At 40.8% G+C, this 17,346-nt stretch overlaps 2 protein-coding genes across 2 annotated transcripts; both read right to left on the reverse strand.

Annotated features, from left to right (window-relative positions):
• Positions 2,847-5,344, reverse strand: LOC110433014 (zinc finger CCHC domain-containing protein 10). Its single transcript, XM_021454547.1, has 2 exons — positions 5,188-5,344; positions 2,847-4,003 (listed from the first exon to the last, which is right to left on the reverse strand). The coding sequence occupies exon 2, from the start codon at positions 3,957-3,959 to the stop codon at positions 3,150-3,152; it is 810 nt and encodes a 269-aa protein (XP_021310222.1). The 5' UTR covers positions 3,960-4,003; positions 5,188-5,344; the 3' UTR covers positions 2,847-3,149.
• On the reverse strand, positions 11,203-15,753 carry LOC8063547 (xylulose kinase). Its single transcript, XM_002463220.2, has 11 exons — positions 15,258-15,753; positions 14,104-14,755; positions 13,908-13,996; positions 13,179-13,243; positions 12,989-13,044; positions 12,773-12,893; positions 12,608-12,682; positions 12,303-12,356; positions 12,077-12,171; positions 11,814-11,988; positions 11,203-11,728 (listed from the first exon to the last, which is right to left on the reverse strand). The coding sequence occupies exons 1-11, from the start codon at positions 15,317-15,319 to the stop codon at positions 11,484-11,486; spliced, it is 1,689 nt and encodes a 562-aa protein (XP_002463265.1). The 5' UTR covers positions 15,320-15,753; the 3' UTR covers positions 11,203-11,483.

Genomic DNA, 17,346 nt, shown 5'->3' on the forward strand with positions numbered 1-17,346 from the left:
CAACATTCACCACCACATTTTGCTGCTGGTCCCCTTGTTGTGCTAACAAAATTTACTGCCAACTGATGAACACCTGTCTGATCAATCAAGCTCGTAGTGTATGGTTCTCAATGTGGAGGTGCTTGTCTCCTTGAAGTATGGATGGAGTGCCCACAAATGCATAGTGCTATGATTTGTCATGTGAGGCAGCATATAGGTTATCCCAAACTAATATGTTTGTAATAGAAATGGTTTGCTTTTTCTGTGTGAACTAATATATACTTATGGCAGGGGGTGAAAGCAAAAAAAAATATTAATAATTAAGTAATTAACCAACTCAAAATTGCACATGAGGATATATGTAATAATAGACCCCCCCCCCACCCACCCACAACACACACACACGCACGCACGCACGCACGCACGCACCAAAAATAGATATATACTTCAAAAATAAACACACATATGAATTATTCAAACTATATTATACATATAGTGCTCGAGTAAAGTGACAAAAATAAATAAACAAAGTATGATATTAAATAAAGATATAAACATGAAACTTGTTTCTATATGATCCTCAATGTAAAATTCTTATATAGGCACCTAAACGTTAAATCATATGTGGTAGGAATGAACTAAATGAATTGATTACTCATACATTTCTTCATTTTGTTGAAAACTTGTTGCTTCAAGATCTGTGCAGTTTTTTTTAGGGAGCAATCATTATTTGCCATTAGACAAGTATAAAATCCCTTGCCATTTTGCATCTGATATATACTGTAACACAAAAACTCCAATGGTGACATATTGGGAATATAATGCCTGGTAATTAAGATGGCACCCAAGAGGGCAATATAGGAAAAGCCAACATATGTTTAGCAGCAGAGACACAAACATGGGATACTTCTGTGGTCTGTGGAGCGCAAACAGAGAGCCTGGGAAGTGCGTGCGTGCAGCATATGCAGAGGGAATTAGCCAAGTGACGGAGGGAATGTTGCGAGCAATGATTGTCCCAGCAAGCTCGCCTCGATGCATATGTCTCGCCAGATTCTGATGCAAAGATTTCAGATCTCCCACAGATAAAGCTAGCAGAGCCAGGAGCGAGAGAGGTCGATCGATGGCAGGAAAAAGGAGGAAAAGCTAAACGGGAAGGAATCATTAGAAGTCGCCGGCTTTCAGGGCCCCCGTGGGGCATGCCCATGCTCTCGCTCATGCTCATGCATGCCAAAGCTAGCCCTCTAAAGATGAGGAGATTTCTAAAAGCCTGTAAAAACTCCATGCTGTGACTTATCTACCAAAAGAATGTTGCTCTAGCTACACATGCATGGAAGAGAAAGATGGAGGCTGTCTTTATAGGGAAAAAGGAAATGAGTGTGTAGTGCCCCTGTATTGCTAGTTTGCTACACACTTTAATTAGTAGTTGCCAGCAGGAATCCTAAGTAGAAGGATCGATCTAACCAGTTTACAGTTACTTTGAGCTACAGTAAAAGGTGCAGAAGCTAGCAGAGAACATATATGTAGTAATATGAAAACACAGCATGTGTATCATGATCTAGCTAGTATTCAAGTTGACTCAGATGAGACATGCATACAAACAGGCAACTCTGACATGTATGCCCCACACTACCACTACCAGGCGTACTCTACGGTCCAAGTGTATGTGTATGACTCAGATTTGTAGTATAGGGGGAATCGAAGACGTATGGTACGTACCTGCTGCTACTCCGTAGGCCGTAGCAAAGCACAAGCGTGCAGTGAGTGAAGTGCATCGCTGGCAGATGAAATGAAACCAAGGGTAAAGCCAAACAGAGGCGGTAGATTCCTCGAGCTCTTCTTGGCCTGAAGCGCGCGTCCATCAGGCTCTGAACCGTTGAACGTGAAGGCAGTAAAGAACAAGGCAAACCACGTACACCACACCGGTAGGTATCCCAGCCCGGCTGGCGGAGGCGATCGACGACCGGCAGCCGGAACCATCCCGTCCCGTCGTCGTCCTCGTCCATCTGCCGACAGGCGCCTGGCGCCGATCATGTGCGCAGCAGCCCGCTGCCGACAAGGCGAGGAGGACGCAGCCCGCAGGCGCGTCCCCATGCCAAGCAAAAGGTTTTCAACGCAGCAGCTGGGCTCGTGTTGCTACCTGTTTCCTTTGCCGGAGCAGCTCTAGCCCATGATGGAGGTGCAGACGGATCAGCTCGATCGCTGGAAGTCATGCTTGCCAGTGCCAAGCATCTCCTCCTCCAAGTGTAGTGTGGTTGCCTTTTGATTCTTGGATGCTCATGTCCTCCCGGACCCTTCCTCCAGCTCAAGTTCCCAGCCAACAGTTGTCTTGAATCTTCAGCTCCATGCATGCCTCATAACCTGTTATTAGGTGATGAGAAGAACAGTCAGGAAGATGTTTATTTCAGTCTTGCAGATTACAGGGCAGACATGTGTGTGCAGATAAAATCCCAAACAGCGAAACTGTTCGTCTGAGGTTTCTGTTCAAGCAGCAAGTACTGGCAACTGTGGATTCAGCTGGTAGAATCATTTGCTCCACTTCGAAGGCAATATCATTGCCTGTCATAAGATCCAGCCTGGGTTAACTGCACGGTTGTCAGAGGAAATGACTGGACTGCCACACTGATCGTCTGGCATCCTGGGAATGCGAGGATAACTGGCCAGTGATGTGATTTTCTCTGAACAAATGGTGAACAGTAAAGGAATGGAGGTATGAACGAGAGAACCTAAGACGAAGGATGACCCTTTGTTAACAGAAAACTTTCTAGAAGATGAGCACGCCACACAGAAAAGCAAAGGACTCCAGGTTAGTACAAAAGAATGAAGCAAAGAAGAGGAGCCGGAGGTAAATGATTATAGTAATACTGATAGGAACAGGAAGATGAACACACCAAACTTAGAAATTCATAGGTGAATATATCGTTACAGGATTCAATGGTTCACACAAAGATCATAGAATAGGAACACCTAAAGCAATCATAGAATAGGAACACCTAAAGCTCCCAAGTGCTTCTTCGTACAGGGAAAAATATCAGTAGTACTAGCATTCAGGAAAGCAAATACTACATTTGTTTCTTGGGTTGGAGAAGCCCAGCACATGGTCTGATGATGAATTGAACAGAAGCATATAATGATATATTGAACATCCACACTGCTTTGTCCAGCTCATTAACTCAGCGCCTACCACCCCTTTTTTTACTCTTCCTCCGGCTGCCCTTGTCATCAGAATCACTGTCCGATGCAGACTCAGATTCAGAAGATGCTGATGATGTGCTGTCCCTCCTGTGCCTTCTCTTCTTCTGCTTCCTTCGGTGTTGCCTCTTCTTGACCTCAGAGTCTGAGGAACTATAACTTGAACTGCTTCCAGAAGAGTATTCAGAGCCCGTCACTGATGATTCAGAGTCGGAGTCGAACACCGAAGCACCACTACTATTGCTATCTGAATCAGTCGGCGATCGATGCTTCCTCTTACTCTTTCCCTTCTTTCTTTCAGCTTTCTCCTTCTTCTGCTTTTCTTTCATCAACTTCTGCTCCGCTTCCCTCTCCTTTATAATATCAGGATTCTCGAATTGATAAGAAACTGGTACGCTTTTCTTCAGCTTGGGATTCTTAAGCTGCTGCGTTCTTGAGGGCCGTGATATGTAAACCCGCTCGTTTTTGCACTCATATGTCCAGTGACCATGCTGGAAACACTTCTGGCATTGGGTATACGCGCCAACAGAAGAAGTTTCTGAAGCTTTTGGCTTCACAGTGCCCAGCTTTGCAGCCTTCTCTGTACTCATCAGATACATCTGTCTCTTGGCTTCCTTCCTCTCCTGCCAGCGGCTTGGTCCCTCTTCCTTCTGCCCATAGGCATTGACATTGCGGGCAGCAGCAGCCGCAGCTCGTTCAGCTTGAGCCCTGCTCAATCCCTTGGCCACTGATAACGTGGCTGCCTTTATTCTGTCCGCAGCAGCATGTGGCTTATCATCATTCCCAGACATCTTGATTCACCCAGAGAGAACAAGATTATCCCAAATTGGCAACTCTGCAAAGAAATAAACTGTGCTGATCAGTAAGGAACTAATGAGGTCAGTCATATCTTCAGTGAAATGAAAATAACAAAATAGGATCAACCTCAACCCAGCCAGAATTAGGACATACGCACGCATTCAAACCCAACATTTCACTCCTTTTACTATAAGGATAAATACAATACAAGTCATACATTTGGTCTGAGTATTTTGTATATTTATATTTTGGTTTCTCACACGTCGGACACTAAATATAACAAACTAAGAGTAAATAACTATATATAAAAAGTATAACTTGCATGATTCTATCGGTTCCGTGTTTCAGTTTTTACAGGAGTACAGAGGCAGTGCGTAGTTCTCACACATAAACGCTAGTTTTTGTCTCGCGTTGTTATTATTACTCACACATAAACAATCAAATCATTGCGCTATCTCCAGCTCTACTGGCTCGAAATTAAAACTGTCTGAGTTATAAGGCTTGCAATTTCAAACAACCAATTCACCCAATTAACCATATACCATGCAAAATTCAATCATTGTATCCTGAAAAACTAACAAACTAGCTACCAAGTACATTATAGACAAAAGTATATATCAATAACATACAAAAAAAACAACACAATACCAAGCAATCAGTCCGGTCAGTCAGAACCAAGAGCTGTAACGTAGTACTACACTTCGCACGAAACAAAAGGCGCATATCACTAATTCTACTGATAGAGAATCCACATTCCGGCGCTCCCTAGTAATAGATCTGGCGTGAAATCGACCACAGCCTCGGAGGTGAAAAGGCAGGGGCAGGGCGGCCCTGGTGAGCTGCATACAGGGTGAAGCGTCCAGTGGCTGTAACTCGGTGCCCTAAGCGCCGTGGTCCTATGGAAGAAGAGACCGGCGCATCGGTGGCTCCAGATGAGGAGGTGAGCCGCCGCCGCCGCCGCCGCCGCCGCCGCGCTGAGGTGGGAGGAGGCGGGTGGGCACGCGTGCGGCCAAGGAAGCAGGGACCTTAGGTTTTACCTTGGAGACTAAGCGCAGTGGAGCAGACGCCGGTGCACTACACAACCCTAGGGGATCCAACAGAACGACGAATCCTCGAGACAACCCCACCGCCCAAGAACCTAATCGACGCACGCTGCAGGCGTGGAATCTAAGAAGATAGCGAGGCGGAGCAGGGATGGAGAGGGCGAGCGAGTGTACTTACCAGCCGGAGCGCAGCGGAACGGAGGCCGCCAGATCGCCGCCGTGAACTAGGGTTTGGCGGTGCGGGGGTCGGGGACGAGACGCAGGCCGCCCGGTCCCGGTCTGGACTCTGGACTCGCAGGAGGAAGAGGACGATCCTGATTGGTGATTGCCCGAGGCGGTCGCGGCTCCGGCTTCCTTGACCGACTCGATCGGACGGGTTGGGCTGGGCTGCGAGCGGACATTCAGTTGGGCCGCCTCTGTCTTGGGCTCTTAGCCCTTTTGCCTTCTTTTTAAGAAAAAAACATTGATTTTCCACTCATCAAAAAAAAAGAAAAAAAACATTGATTTTTATTTAATGGAAATTATTGTCATGCCACTGCAAAACGCGTAAATCCTGTACGAGCATCTCCAAGAGACTTTGTATATTCTTCATAAATGCTACGGATAGTAATTTTGATGAAAAACTACTCTCCAACAGCTTCTCTAAATGGTCATCCAAATATAGTCATTGTCTATTCTAGGTTTTTCGTTAGCCAAATATAGAAGACGAGAATGATTCTCTAGAGTGCGCATGAGATTTAGCAAAATTGTTGGAAAGTAAAAAAATATAGAAAACGATTTTTACGTAAATGGCTCTCCAAATAATGATTTAGAGAGTGAGATTTAGAAAGACTCTTGAAGATGCTCTTATTACCACTAACAGTAACACTGGCACAGGATGGCCCTATGTGTAAGTGACACAAGTGGCGAATACTGGATTCGAATTTTCAGTGGGGCCGTTTGGATCCTTTGGTTGAGGAGGAATTGAAATACAGTACTTAATAAATTAGACTATTTGATTTGGAATTTGACATTTTAAACCTTTCTTAAGTTCACATATAAATCTATCTCAAATTCATAGGATGAGATGGATCACAATATTATGTTTCTACTCTCCAACTTTTATAGCAAGGTTGTTAACTCGCTTCTCTATAGTATAAATGCTACTTATATAAATATATTTCATATAAAACTATATTAACTTAATTAATTTGTGCATAAACTATAATTATTAGAATGAATTCAATTTCAAGGTACAGCCGTACATGCAAAAGGCTATACCGCCTTACTTTTTACTCCCTTCATCCAAATTGTAAGTCATTATAAGAATCTTGGAGAGTTAAAATATTTTCACGTTTGACCAAAATTATAGAGTGAAATACTAAGATTTGTAATGTAAAGTGAGTATACTATGAAAATATAATTAAGGAAGAATCTAATGATATTTAGTTGGTGTGGCAGAACCTCCTGAATTAAGTGGCCCACATGCACCTATCATTGTCTCAAAGACTTCTGATCGGTGTGCACGAGTTCCAAACGACTCAAGAAGTCTGTCGGGTGTCCTCGGGAAACCCGAATCATCCACGTTTTAACTCATACAGGATCAACATGGAGTTACCACAACATTACAACATTTGTTACAAAAATAACTTAGATCAAAGTGCGGAAGATTTATAACTTAATTTACAATATATGATGAAGTATAAACTTAACTAAATTTCCAAAAGGTGTATAGAGTAGCGGAAGCATCTTAGGTGAAGCTTCTAAGGTAGAAGAGGTGGATAAATCATGTCGCGCCCACCGACATGACCTCCATTAGCAGTCTAAGTCAGCACCTGCAACAGGGGTTATAAAACCCTGAGTACAAAAGTACTCAACAAGACTTAACCGACTAGAAAAGAGGTGAAGACTCAGGTATGCAGGCTATAGGGATTCAAGGTAAAGCTTTATCAAGATAAAGCATTTCTTTTGCATAAAAGCTTACTAAGAGTAAAACCTACTTTCAAGTTTTAACTCAAGATCATCATTTATGACTAACCAAAACTATTATCAAACTTTCATAAGCATACCACATCTTTCTTATACCAAAGATCCATTAATTACTACGCTGATGGGGTGAGGATTGAGGCTCCATATCCGAGGAAACACGGCGATTCGAATCGATTAAACCCAGTTGGGGATTCAGTACCACACGACATATGTAGAACTTAATCTTGCATATGTCAACCTTTTCTATAGATCCTCCCATACAAGAACGGATCCAGCGTCACCCGAGAGTACAGTACACCACCATCCTACAGCCAATCTAGATGTTTCCCGGTCATCTCAGATCCGTAAGGTGGGTACACGCTACTCTCGCCATCTCTCCACTCCCAGTACGCGGTTAGCCGTTCTCAAGTATCGGAATAGCTATAGGTAAGGCTTACCATCGCATGTGGGCTGTACTCAAAGGTCTCAATCACAGCAGGCCAACAACGGAACGGTCCTTAATTGACACAGTTGGAGACACTACTTTAAGACTCCATTCTTAAAGCAAGTCCACCGACCGGTCTCAAATTGAAACATTATTGGCCATAAAAGTATACCACAACAACCCTTCAAACTTTCTCATTTGAAAACCTATCTAATAAGCAGGGCTAAGCATACTAAGTATTTTCATAAAACAAGTATCAAGGTTAATATTGAAATCATCAAGGTAGATAATGCAGCAAATAGGATTCACTCAACTCCTATTCACCTAATGCATCATATTAACTCAAGTGATATAAATAACTTTATGAAAATACAAGGATAGGGTTTAATGTCCGGGGCTTGCCTTGGCCGGAAGGGAAGTCCGACAACTCAGCAAAACCAGATGGATCCACAAACTCACTGAGGATCAGATTCCTCCAGAGCGTAGTCTACACGTAGAGGTGCATATGCATGATCAATGAGATGTTCATGACATGATAAAGACAGGTTACAAGTTCTTGGATGATAACAACAAACATAACTACCTCGAGTACAACTTACCTTCACGGTATAGAAACAAACTAACTTAGTTATCAAAACATAGATTACTACTAAGCAAATTTTATCATCTTCATTAAGCAAGGTTGTGTAGATCTCATGCCAAGTAACCACTAGTTGTCAATCAATCCCAAAGACCAATCAAAACCTAAAATGATTAGGTTTTCTATTTATCTTAATCAATTCTTAATTAAATATTAATGGCAGTAATTAAGTATTAACATCAAACAATAATTAAGTGCCCAAAAGCACTCAAATTCTAATTTAGAAATTAAGCTACTCATTATTAAAGTAGAGGCTAGCTAAAAACAATAAACTCTATTTGCACACATAACCAGGACAGCAGCATATACACAACTTCATTCAACCATAATTAGAGATCCAAGCATCCAATAAAGGTGATATTAGACTTTCTGAAAAGCTTAGATAATTTTCTACAACTTTGTTATTATCTTCGAGAACTGATTTAATAGATAAGATGGCCAAACAGCATGAATAAACAATTCTGTCCAGACCTTGGACAGAATCAGACATTAAGCTTTATACATCTATAACCAGAGTTCTAGATCACCAAAATTCATGATCCATAACATTTTGGAAAGCTTATGAAAATTACTACCATTCATCTTTTATCATGAAAGCATGATTCATAAGTTTAGTAGGTCGAAATTGCACAACTACAGAAACTGATCCAGGATTTGACAGAAAGAAACCATTTCTGAAACTTAAATTTAAACAGGCATAACTCAGAAACTATAAGGCCAAATGCCACCAAAATTTAACACCAGCTAGATACATGAATTCTATACAACTTTGTTATAGACAAGTTTCATATCCAACATTATTTACCTAGAGCAATTCATCATGCTCTAAAAACTATCGAGAAACCACTAACAATTAAATTATAGAGAAATCATATTTCATTTATGTTCCAAACTTGAACCTGGGCAAAACCCAGCTCACCAACAGTTGAAATACATCAAAGGGATACTAGAAAACATCATGGCCATCCCTAAATAAATACCTTTCATGTCTTTATTAATTTATTTAGATAAATAGACAAAGTAATAACCATATATCAAAAGTACACAGTAAAATCTGAGAAAACTTCAGAAGCTCATATATTCTCTCCAAAGTCTACTGTATAAATTTCATGCCATTTGGTTAAGTATAGCAATTTCCATAAAAAAGATAAATTTCCATCACAAGGAAGCATGTAACAACAAGATAAATAAGAAACTTGACATTTTCTACAAACACATAGCTAAATTATGTACCTATATGATATAACAACCTCATATAAAGGTACAGAAACCATATTTTACATTTATTTATTTTTAGTTTAATTTTAAACTATTTAATAAGCACTAAACAAGATAAATTAATAACTTAACCATATATCATCTACTGAACATGAAATTTTTATTGCAACACTCACATAACATCATGAGAACACCATAAAAATTTCAGGGCAATAGGATCTACACAGAATAAGATATGAATTTCTCCCTTTTAAACATAATTAAAAGGCATAAATCATAACCAATTATTTTACTACAAAACATGGTCAGTTTCATATTTTTAATAAAAACTAGACATCTCAAGGAGCACAATAAAATTTGGTTCACCAAAATTGGAGTTACCAAACTCCAGATATGAATTTTCAAAGATTCAACAAAACATCTACAAACAAGTCCTTATAGCACTATTCACCTGAGTCACAGTCTGTGCAATTAGACCCCTGGAGAACTTCAAATTGTCGCGCGAGGTCCCTGTCGCGAACTGAAAACAGAGGAGCTCGTCGGAGATCGCAGTTTCGGCGTTGGGGTGCTCATCGGCGGCAGAGGAGCAGCGGGGGAGTTCACCTGGACTCACGCACACCCTCTGGTTCCCTCTACTTGGCCCGAGGTGGTCTGTGGAGACATGGCCACGTGAACAGCGGCACTAGCGGAGCTCTGGTCGGGGCTAGGGGAAAAGGTGGCGCTCCGGCCGCCGGGAAGGCGAGGGGAAGAGTTGGGGAGCATCAGGGACTCAGCACGACTTCGTCAAGCTGCTCAGAAATGGTGGAGAAGCACAGAGGAGGGCTGGCCATGGTGGCGGGGTTGCAGTGGCGTTTCTGCCGGCTCCGGAGAGAAAGAAAGCCGGCCAGGGAATTGGAGATGGTTGAGGATGCCTTCGACTCGTCCATATCACGGTGACTTCAACCAAGCAGGCAGCTGCGTGTCAGCCATGCTCGAGGTGACGTGGGGGAGCAACGACACCGGGCAGGGTCGCCGTGCCCTGTTCCCATTGGTGATGTACTGTAGCATGTTCTTATCCCCCTCTTCCTTATTTACGAAATTACTTTTTATTTTGTATAAAAACTCAGAAATCTACCAAAACAAGAAATGTGCAGCACAAAATTTACTACAACATTCCTTTTAGGATCAAATTTATATTTTGAAAGGAAAGTGATGAATTTGATCAAAACAGTTTGAATTTCAAATTCCAATTTGGGGAAAAAAATTCCAATTTGAATTGGAGCAGAATAGAAATTCCAAAATTACTTTTGATTTTTCTCAATAACTTGAAAAATTCCCAACATAAAAGTTGTTTAACTTTTTGAGATCTACAACTTTTATGTTGGCCACTTTTCAAGATTCCAAATAGATTTTGAATTGGGGATTCAAATTGGAAAAGGGGACAATTTCTGGAAATCTGTATTTTCAAAATTACTTTGAATTTTGTACTGAAACTTCAAAAACTCAAAACACCAAAGTTGTACATCTTGACAAGATCTACAACTTTGCTTTTGAACTCAACCTCAAATTTTACTTAGTTTTCAAATTGCACCAAAGGGGGCAAAAACTGGGGTTGAAATTAGGGGTTTTTCTTAGCTATTCCCTTACCACCCTCCTTAGCTAGGGATTAAACAACCATCACAAGCATGATAAACACACTTTAATTCCCTAAGCACAATCAACCAAAATAAACTTATTTTTAAGTTAATGCATAATGATGTGCTCAACAATTATGCTTTGCAATGCTTATGATGACATGATCCAGTTTTAGCATTCGTAACATCAGGGATGTTACAGCTGGTATCATAATAATTATAAATTTATCATATAAATTTGGTCAAACTTTGAAAAGTTTGACTCTCCAAGATTTTTGGAATGACTTACATAGAGTATTTTATTCGACGCATGCACAACACGTTTCCACGTTTCGACAAACTCACAATGTGCCAATGTCATAACAAAGATTTTTAAGATTCGTTTACCCTTGCGAAGTGCTGTCTCTTTCAAAGGTTTTGTGCGTGTCTCACAACGATGTCCAGAGTCCCAGCACAAATTTTTCTCAGCTGAGCCACAGAGCCAGGCTTATAAAATCAGAACCAATACTGACTCTCACCTAAGAGAGCTTGCGTATAAAGGATGATAATCAACAGTTATTCACAAATTATTCGGTCCTGGCAGCTTCAAAAGTGCTAAATTCGTGATTTTCCTATGATCGCCCGATCTTCTCCACCAGGCGTCTCTCGATCTCCATCCTCTTCCTCATCAGGAGGGTGTACTTCTGGAGGAGCTCCCGGTCCTCCTCCTTGTCGCCGGCCGGCACCGCCAGCTTCGAGCCAAGAGAGGTTTTCTCCAGGTTGCCCTGGTACAGGCATGAGATGGGGACGAAGCTGCCTTGGGCGTTGCACAGCCACCCGTGGGCAGCTCTCAGCGCCGCCCCCAGCGAAGCCGAATCTGGTCCATGGACAGCGTCAGTTCAGCGGCCATGGATATGGCTGGTGCCATCGGTTTGTTTCGCGGAGGAGATTTGAGCGATTACCAGGTCTCTGGACTGTAAAGACAGGGCAGCCGAAGATCTGGGCGATTGACTTGAGGATGCTTTCGTTGGAGGATGCCCCACCGGTTGCTATGATCCGCTTGGGAGGGTTCGGCATGCCAAACCTCTCGGCGTGGCCTCGCATTGACAGCATTTGACCCTCAATGATGGCACGAACCTACAGGCAGGCAACGATGTTGATGACAAGCATGGCAATCTGCTTGCCAAAATGTCATATAAACTGACGAACATTTCTTTTCGCGAACCTCAGACGGTGGGTCAAATTCTTCCACTTCACGCTCCAACAGAGTGTCTGATGTAACGTCATTGAGGTTTTCGACAGCGTACCGATGGAAACCCACTGCATGAGAAAACAGTCAGGTTCTGAGTTTTAGAATACAAGAGAGGAAGACACTGCAATGATAATAGTTACTGAGTTTTTAAAATAAAAATAAAAGAGGGGAAAATGCTGCAATGATAATACATCAATACCTGGAAGTGGTGGAAGGATTTCATGGTCTTTGTAGTAGAATCCTAACTTTCCACCTACATGCATGAAAAAGAAATCGCATAAAGTAACCAATTAAATAGTAAAATTACAGCATGTCAAAATAAAATAAGCAGGCATTAGCAGTAATGTATAACTTAACACTATAAAGCATGACATCCAAATTCCTCATGTAATCCCATAAAAGTAGCTTATCTCTGTTAGAAGGTATTAGAATTCTAAAGGAAACTTGGTAGAAAAACAGTTCGATTGAGCAAAATGGCCATTCTCAAATTCTGTAAAATCTAACCATTTAGAGGGGGTGTTTTCTCCAGATAATTGTTAAAAACATCCCATGATTTGTCTGCACACCGATTTCGCACATCTGAAACCAAAATGTCAGTATCATCCGCAATGTAGCAATGGCATCATGGCATGCATACTTGTAGAACAATGAAAAAGAAAACACGCATACCTTCTCTGGTCAAAGAGCCATTTTTGTAGCATAGCATCACCATATAACCATCGGGTTCAACAGGATTGGGGAAAACATGCCCTTCAATGCTTGGTTTAGCTTCTGCAGTTATCCCGAATACCTACAATACAATTAATTAGAGGATGAATTACATAAAACCATTTGGTAAACATGGCTATCAACCAAATCAACATTGAGCATGTCTTCTCAACTTACTGTATCGCTAGTACCAAGGCTAATGGCAAGATCACCAGGAGTATTCAAAGTTAAACCTACATCAGATGCCAAGGTCTCATAAATGTTAATGTAAGAAATCATGAAACTGTTTTCACGCCAATTTTCTACAGATACATATAGAAGATCACAAATGCCAACTCCTCATTGACGAAGCACTAGCCAAACCCACCTGCAAGGCTATTAGGATTGTCTCCAGACCACTGAATGACCAAACAGTTCTTATCAAACTGAAACCTGAAAATACACAATATCTTCTTTAAGTAATTACAAAATTCTAGTGCAAAGAATATTAATGGCATTAGTCATTAGGATGTAGTTTTGTTATTAAGCTAGCTTGCCCATTCACATTAATTTTTTCCATAATGTTCAGGAACTCCATTTAAATCCGGTGATCATAATAAAAGGAATGATGGTATTCCAGAAAAAAAAAATTTATTCCAGAAAAATAAAAGGAATGATGGGTGGAAATTTTTTAAGATGTGAACTCAGAGACTTCATCTAAATCGTAACAAAAGAAATTGTGAACAACTGAACATAAATTTTGAGATGTTCAGACTTAAGAGTTCATCCAGATCCAGTAATTGCAGTGAAAAAGTTTTCACCCTAAATTTATGCATTAGCGGTTTTACAATCAGAGCTTGTATGCCAGTTAACAGAAACATACTGCCTGAACCATATATATATTTTTTTTGACTGTCCTGAACCATATATTATGATTATGATTGGTTGCTCAATAACACCTGAGCAGTTATGCAAACAGTAGTTTCTACTTGCAAATAAAAGAGAAGATAAATACATGGTAAAGTTGATTCTGAATATATGGTTGCAAACAAAGTTGGCTTGAGACTTGAGTGTGTACATTTAGCACTAGCCCAATGTATAACCAAACAAAACTTACCTTTCTACAAAATAAGGAGCGATTCGGCCAGCAGCTGAATACGCTGGTGCTAGATTTCCAAGCTTTGCTTCAAGTCCAGGAGCAGTTGCCTAGGAGGAGAAAGGGCATGATTTTGGTATTTTAGTGCATGAAATATTCTTACAAAAAAAAAACCTACAGCTTCATGTTTTAGACTTAAGACATAGCAAGTACAAACCTCTAGAACAGATTTTGACCAGATCCTTTGGTTTATATCCATCAAGTTCATCCCCGCACCATCAGTTTCATCAATACTTGCATAGCTTCCAACAAGGATAGATGCCATGAACGAGCTCACCAAAGATATTCTCTCAGTATCTTCATAAACATCAGGTTCTGTCTGATAGATCTTCCTTATCTGAGGACCAGTGAATCTTTCATAGGCACGAGATCCTGTCAGTTTTGCTAACTCCAGTGCACCTCCAACTGCATTCTCTATTTCTCTGCATTGCTTAGTTGTGCTACTATCCATCCATATCGGTGAGTTCATCGTAGAAAATGCATCCTTGAGCTGCGATAACAGGCTCTTACTAGCATCCAAGGAGGACAACACAGCATGGCTGCCCTTCTTCCAATAAACGCTGCCATGTTGCTGCCCACTCCCTGAGACAGCCACTACCTTACCGAAGTTGATCTTTGGTTTTAGCTTCTCAAGCAGCAGCTCCAGAGCTTCCACCCACATAATGGTTGGTGAAAAAATGTGGCCATCATCTGCGGGGTCTCTGTACACCCCACCTTCAGTTTTGTAGTGCGGCAATTCAGAGTCAAAATTAACAATTTCAGAAGCTACTATTGTTAACTCATTGTTGAGCACCGTAGCTTTCAGCGATCTGTAACAGGAGAATGACAGTATTAGGTCCAAGTTTAATGGTAGCCCCACAAATTTAGTGTGATAACAAAATGAAAAAATAAAACCCAGGAAGTGGATATGCGAAGCAAATGGTGCTGCGATCATGGTTATTAATATGCAGAATACAGAACAAAGAAACCAAATTTGAGCTAGGTAAAAATCTTGAAAGAGATGAACTTAAGAAGAATGACATCCAAAGGTGTTTCTTGTGAATGCATCTTGTAAAGAAGTTTGATTTCTCAACCCAATGTAGAGAAATTAGATGACACTGCCACGATACATGAGACTTGCACATACTACTCTTCCGATAGGTATTTCTGTAATCTTTTTCATTTTCATTCCCCTTTTACAAGTAGAGACCTTTATTCATCATACACATCGCTAGAGCAGTGGCGCTAGATTGGAGGAATAAGCTACACTGCGACCACAGGAAATCAAGATCCAGTACCCATTTGAACTGAGGGAAAAGGGACGAGACTTACTGAGTGGAGCTGTCCAATCCAAGAAAGAGCGAGCCCTCCGGCAGAGAGCCTCGCCCCGACATGGCCGCCGCCTCTCTCACCCCGGGCAAAATTCGCTCCAAGTGGGACGGGACTAGGAGCCAGGCGAGTTCGACGAGGAGAGGGAGAGTGGGGCGACGCGGAGTGGGAGCGACGACGACGGACGAGTGCGCTACGGATCAAACGGAGCTGGGAGAGATATATGGAAAGCGAGCGGCGATCGGCAAAGACGAGGAGTGGACTGGGGACCGTCAAATCCGTTGTTGGCTTCCGTCGGATAAGGATGTTTGTTACCGATTGCTGGTACTGGAGTGCTAGACGAGGATCATTATCGGTTGCGCTTTGTATGTGAAGACAGTTGGAGGGGAGTCAATCCTACTTCCTACCGATTGCTGTTCCCATATCTTATCTTCCGTACTGTTCTCTCCCTCTCTCTCTCTCTCTCTCTCTCTCTCTCTCTCTCTCTTCTCTCTCTCTCTCTCAAATGCCAACGCCACCTGTGTCTCGCTTCTCGTGCCAAAGCACGTCCGGTTTTTTTTTTCGATTTCCTGAAAACGCAAAAGTCTGTGTCTAAAAATAAAAATACGTAGTCCTCCATAAAATGCAAAAGTCTGAGCCAAATAAATCTCTACCACCTGTTCGTTTTGCTGAAATTCAATTTATATTAATGCTTATACTGATCTGTTATAAGAGAAAAATATTATTTATTTTTTAAAAATTACTGTAGACGATATTCTGCCTACCTATAACATTGAAATACATAAAATTCGTGGCTAGTCGCATCTAGTAGAGCTAACATCGAGCTTCATAACGATTAGTCGACTACTACCATCCAGAGTGGGCATCCGGCCTTGTCTTTTAGCATAGTTTTATAAAAGTTTTGAAATCTAAAATATCAATGTTCTTTTTCCCTCCAATCATACCACACTCATATATATGGTGCACGTACTCTACACTCATATATAATGTACGTATGACAATAAAAGTTTGATTATTAAAAAGTATTTCTAAATATAAATCTAATGTAACAGCTTTTATACTATAAACTTTTCTTATGATTAAGCTAGCCATTGGACAAAGATACCAAAATTTAATTTTGAAAGTGTGTATATTTATATTTCAAAACGGAGGGTGTAGCCACCCCGGAATAAAACTAATCATATATCGCATGGTTTTGTACAAGGTATGCAACACTTTATTAGCAAATAGAAACATATCTCAGCTAGAGTTTGCAACCACAACTACTCAACTAGACTTTTGTATGAAAAGGTGACTTAAGCCATCCCATCTTTAAATTCAATTCAAAGCAAGATGGCTTTGACGTGGTTCAATGAATTCATTACGTAATTAGGCCCTTTTCTAAAAGGCTCTGTTTAGTTCCCCACCAAAAAAAATTTATCTATCTCATCGAATCTTTAGACACATGCATAGAACATTAAATGTAGATTAAAAAAATAAATTAATTACACAGTTTGGTTGAAAAGCGTGAGACTAATCTTTTAAGCCTAGTTAGTACATGATTAGCATTAAGTGCTACAGTAACTCACATGTGCCGATGACAGATTAATTATGCTTAATAAATTTGTCTTGCCGTTTCTAGACAAGCTATATAATTTATTTTTTTATTAGTTTCTAAAACCCCTTCCGATACATTCAATGTAACATCCAATTTTTTATCTCCAATCTAAACAGAGCTTAAAGCTGTCGACCAATATTACTTTAAAATCTTTAGGTGATTAACCTCGATCTATTGTGTAACCTATCTAGAATTATATCAATATAAACTTCAATAGAACAAAGAAAATATTAATTACCCCTCACAAATTAGGTTGAAAATCAAATCTCTATTTGTTTTAGCCATGAATTATAAAAAAAAAAGTTTACACCTTCTTTGCTTTTCTTCTTTCACTTTTTGTATTGTATACTCCATGAATTATAGTGTACTTGTAAAAGGGAGGAAGCGTTGACTGGCAAAAGGAGGAAGCGTTGGATGAGCTGTTTTATTTTCGGGCGTGCGATGCCTCATGGATGGTCTAGATCAAGCGCTCCTACTGATCCGGTGACTCCCTGA

This window comes from Sorghum bicolor, chromosome 2 (assembly GCF_000003195.3).
Source record: "Sorghum bicolor cultivar BTx623 chromosome 2, Sorghum_bicolor_NCBIv3, whole genome shotgun sequence".
Lineage (NCBI taxonomy): Eukaryota > Viridiplantae > Streptophyta > Magnoliopsida > Poales > Poaceae > Sorghum > Sorghum bicolor.

What these genes read in the sequence shown, in the direction of transcription:
- LOC110433014 (XM_021454547.1), bottom strand. Translation starts at nt 3,959, where the DNA reads ATGTCTGGGAATGATGATAAGCCACATGCTGCTGCGGACAGAATAAAG.
- LOC8063547 (XM_002463220.2), bottom strand. Translation starts at nt 15,319, where the DNA reads ATGTCGGGGCGAGGCTCTCTGCCGGAGGGCTCGCTCTTTCTTGGATTG. An exon ending in GGTCAAAATCTGTTCTAGAG is followed by an intron (nt 13,997 to 14,103) that starts GTTTGTACTTGC and finishes TTCTCCTCCTAG; the next exon opens with GCAACTGCTCCTGGACTTGA. An exon ending in GCTCCTTATTTTGTAGAAAG is followed by an intron (nt 13,244 to 13,907) that starts GTAAGTTTTGTT and finishes GTGTATTTTCAG; the next exon opens with GTTTCAGTTTGATAAGAACT.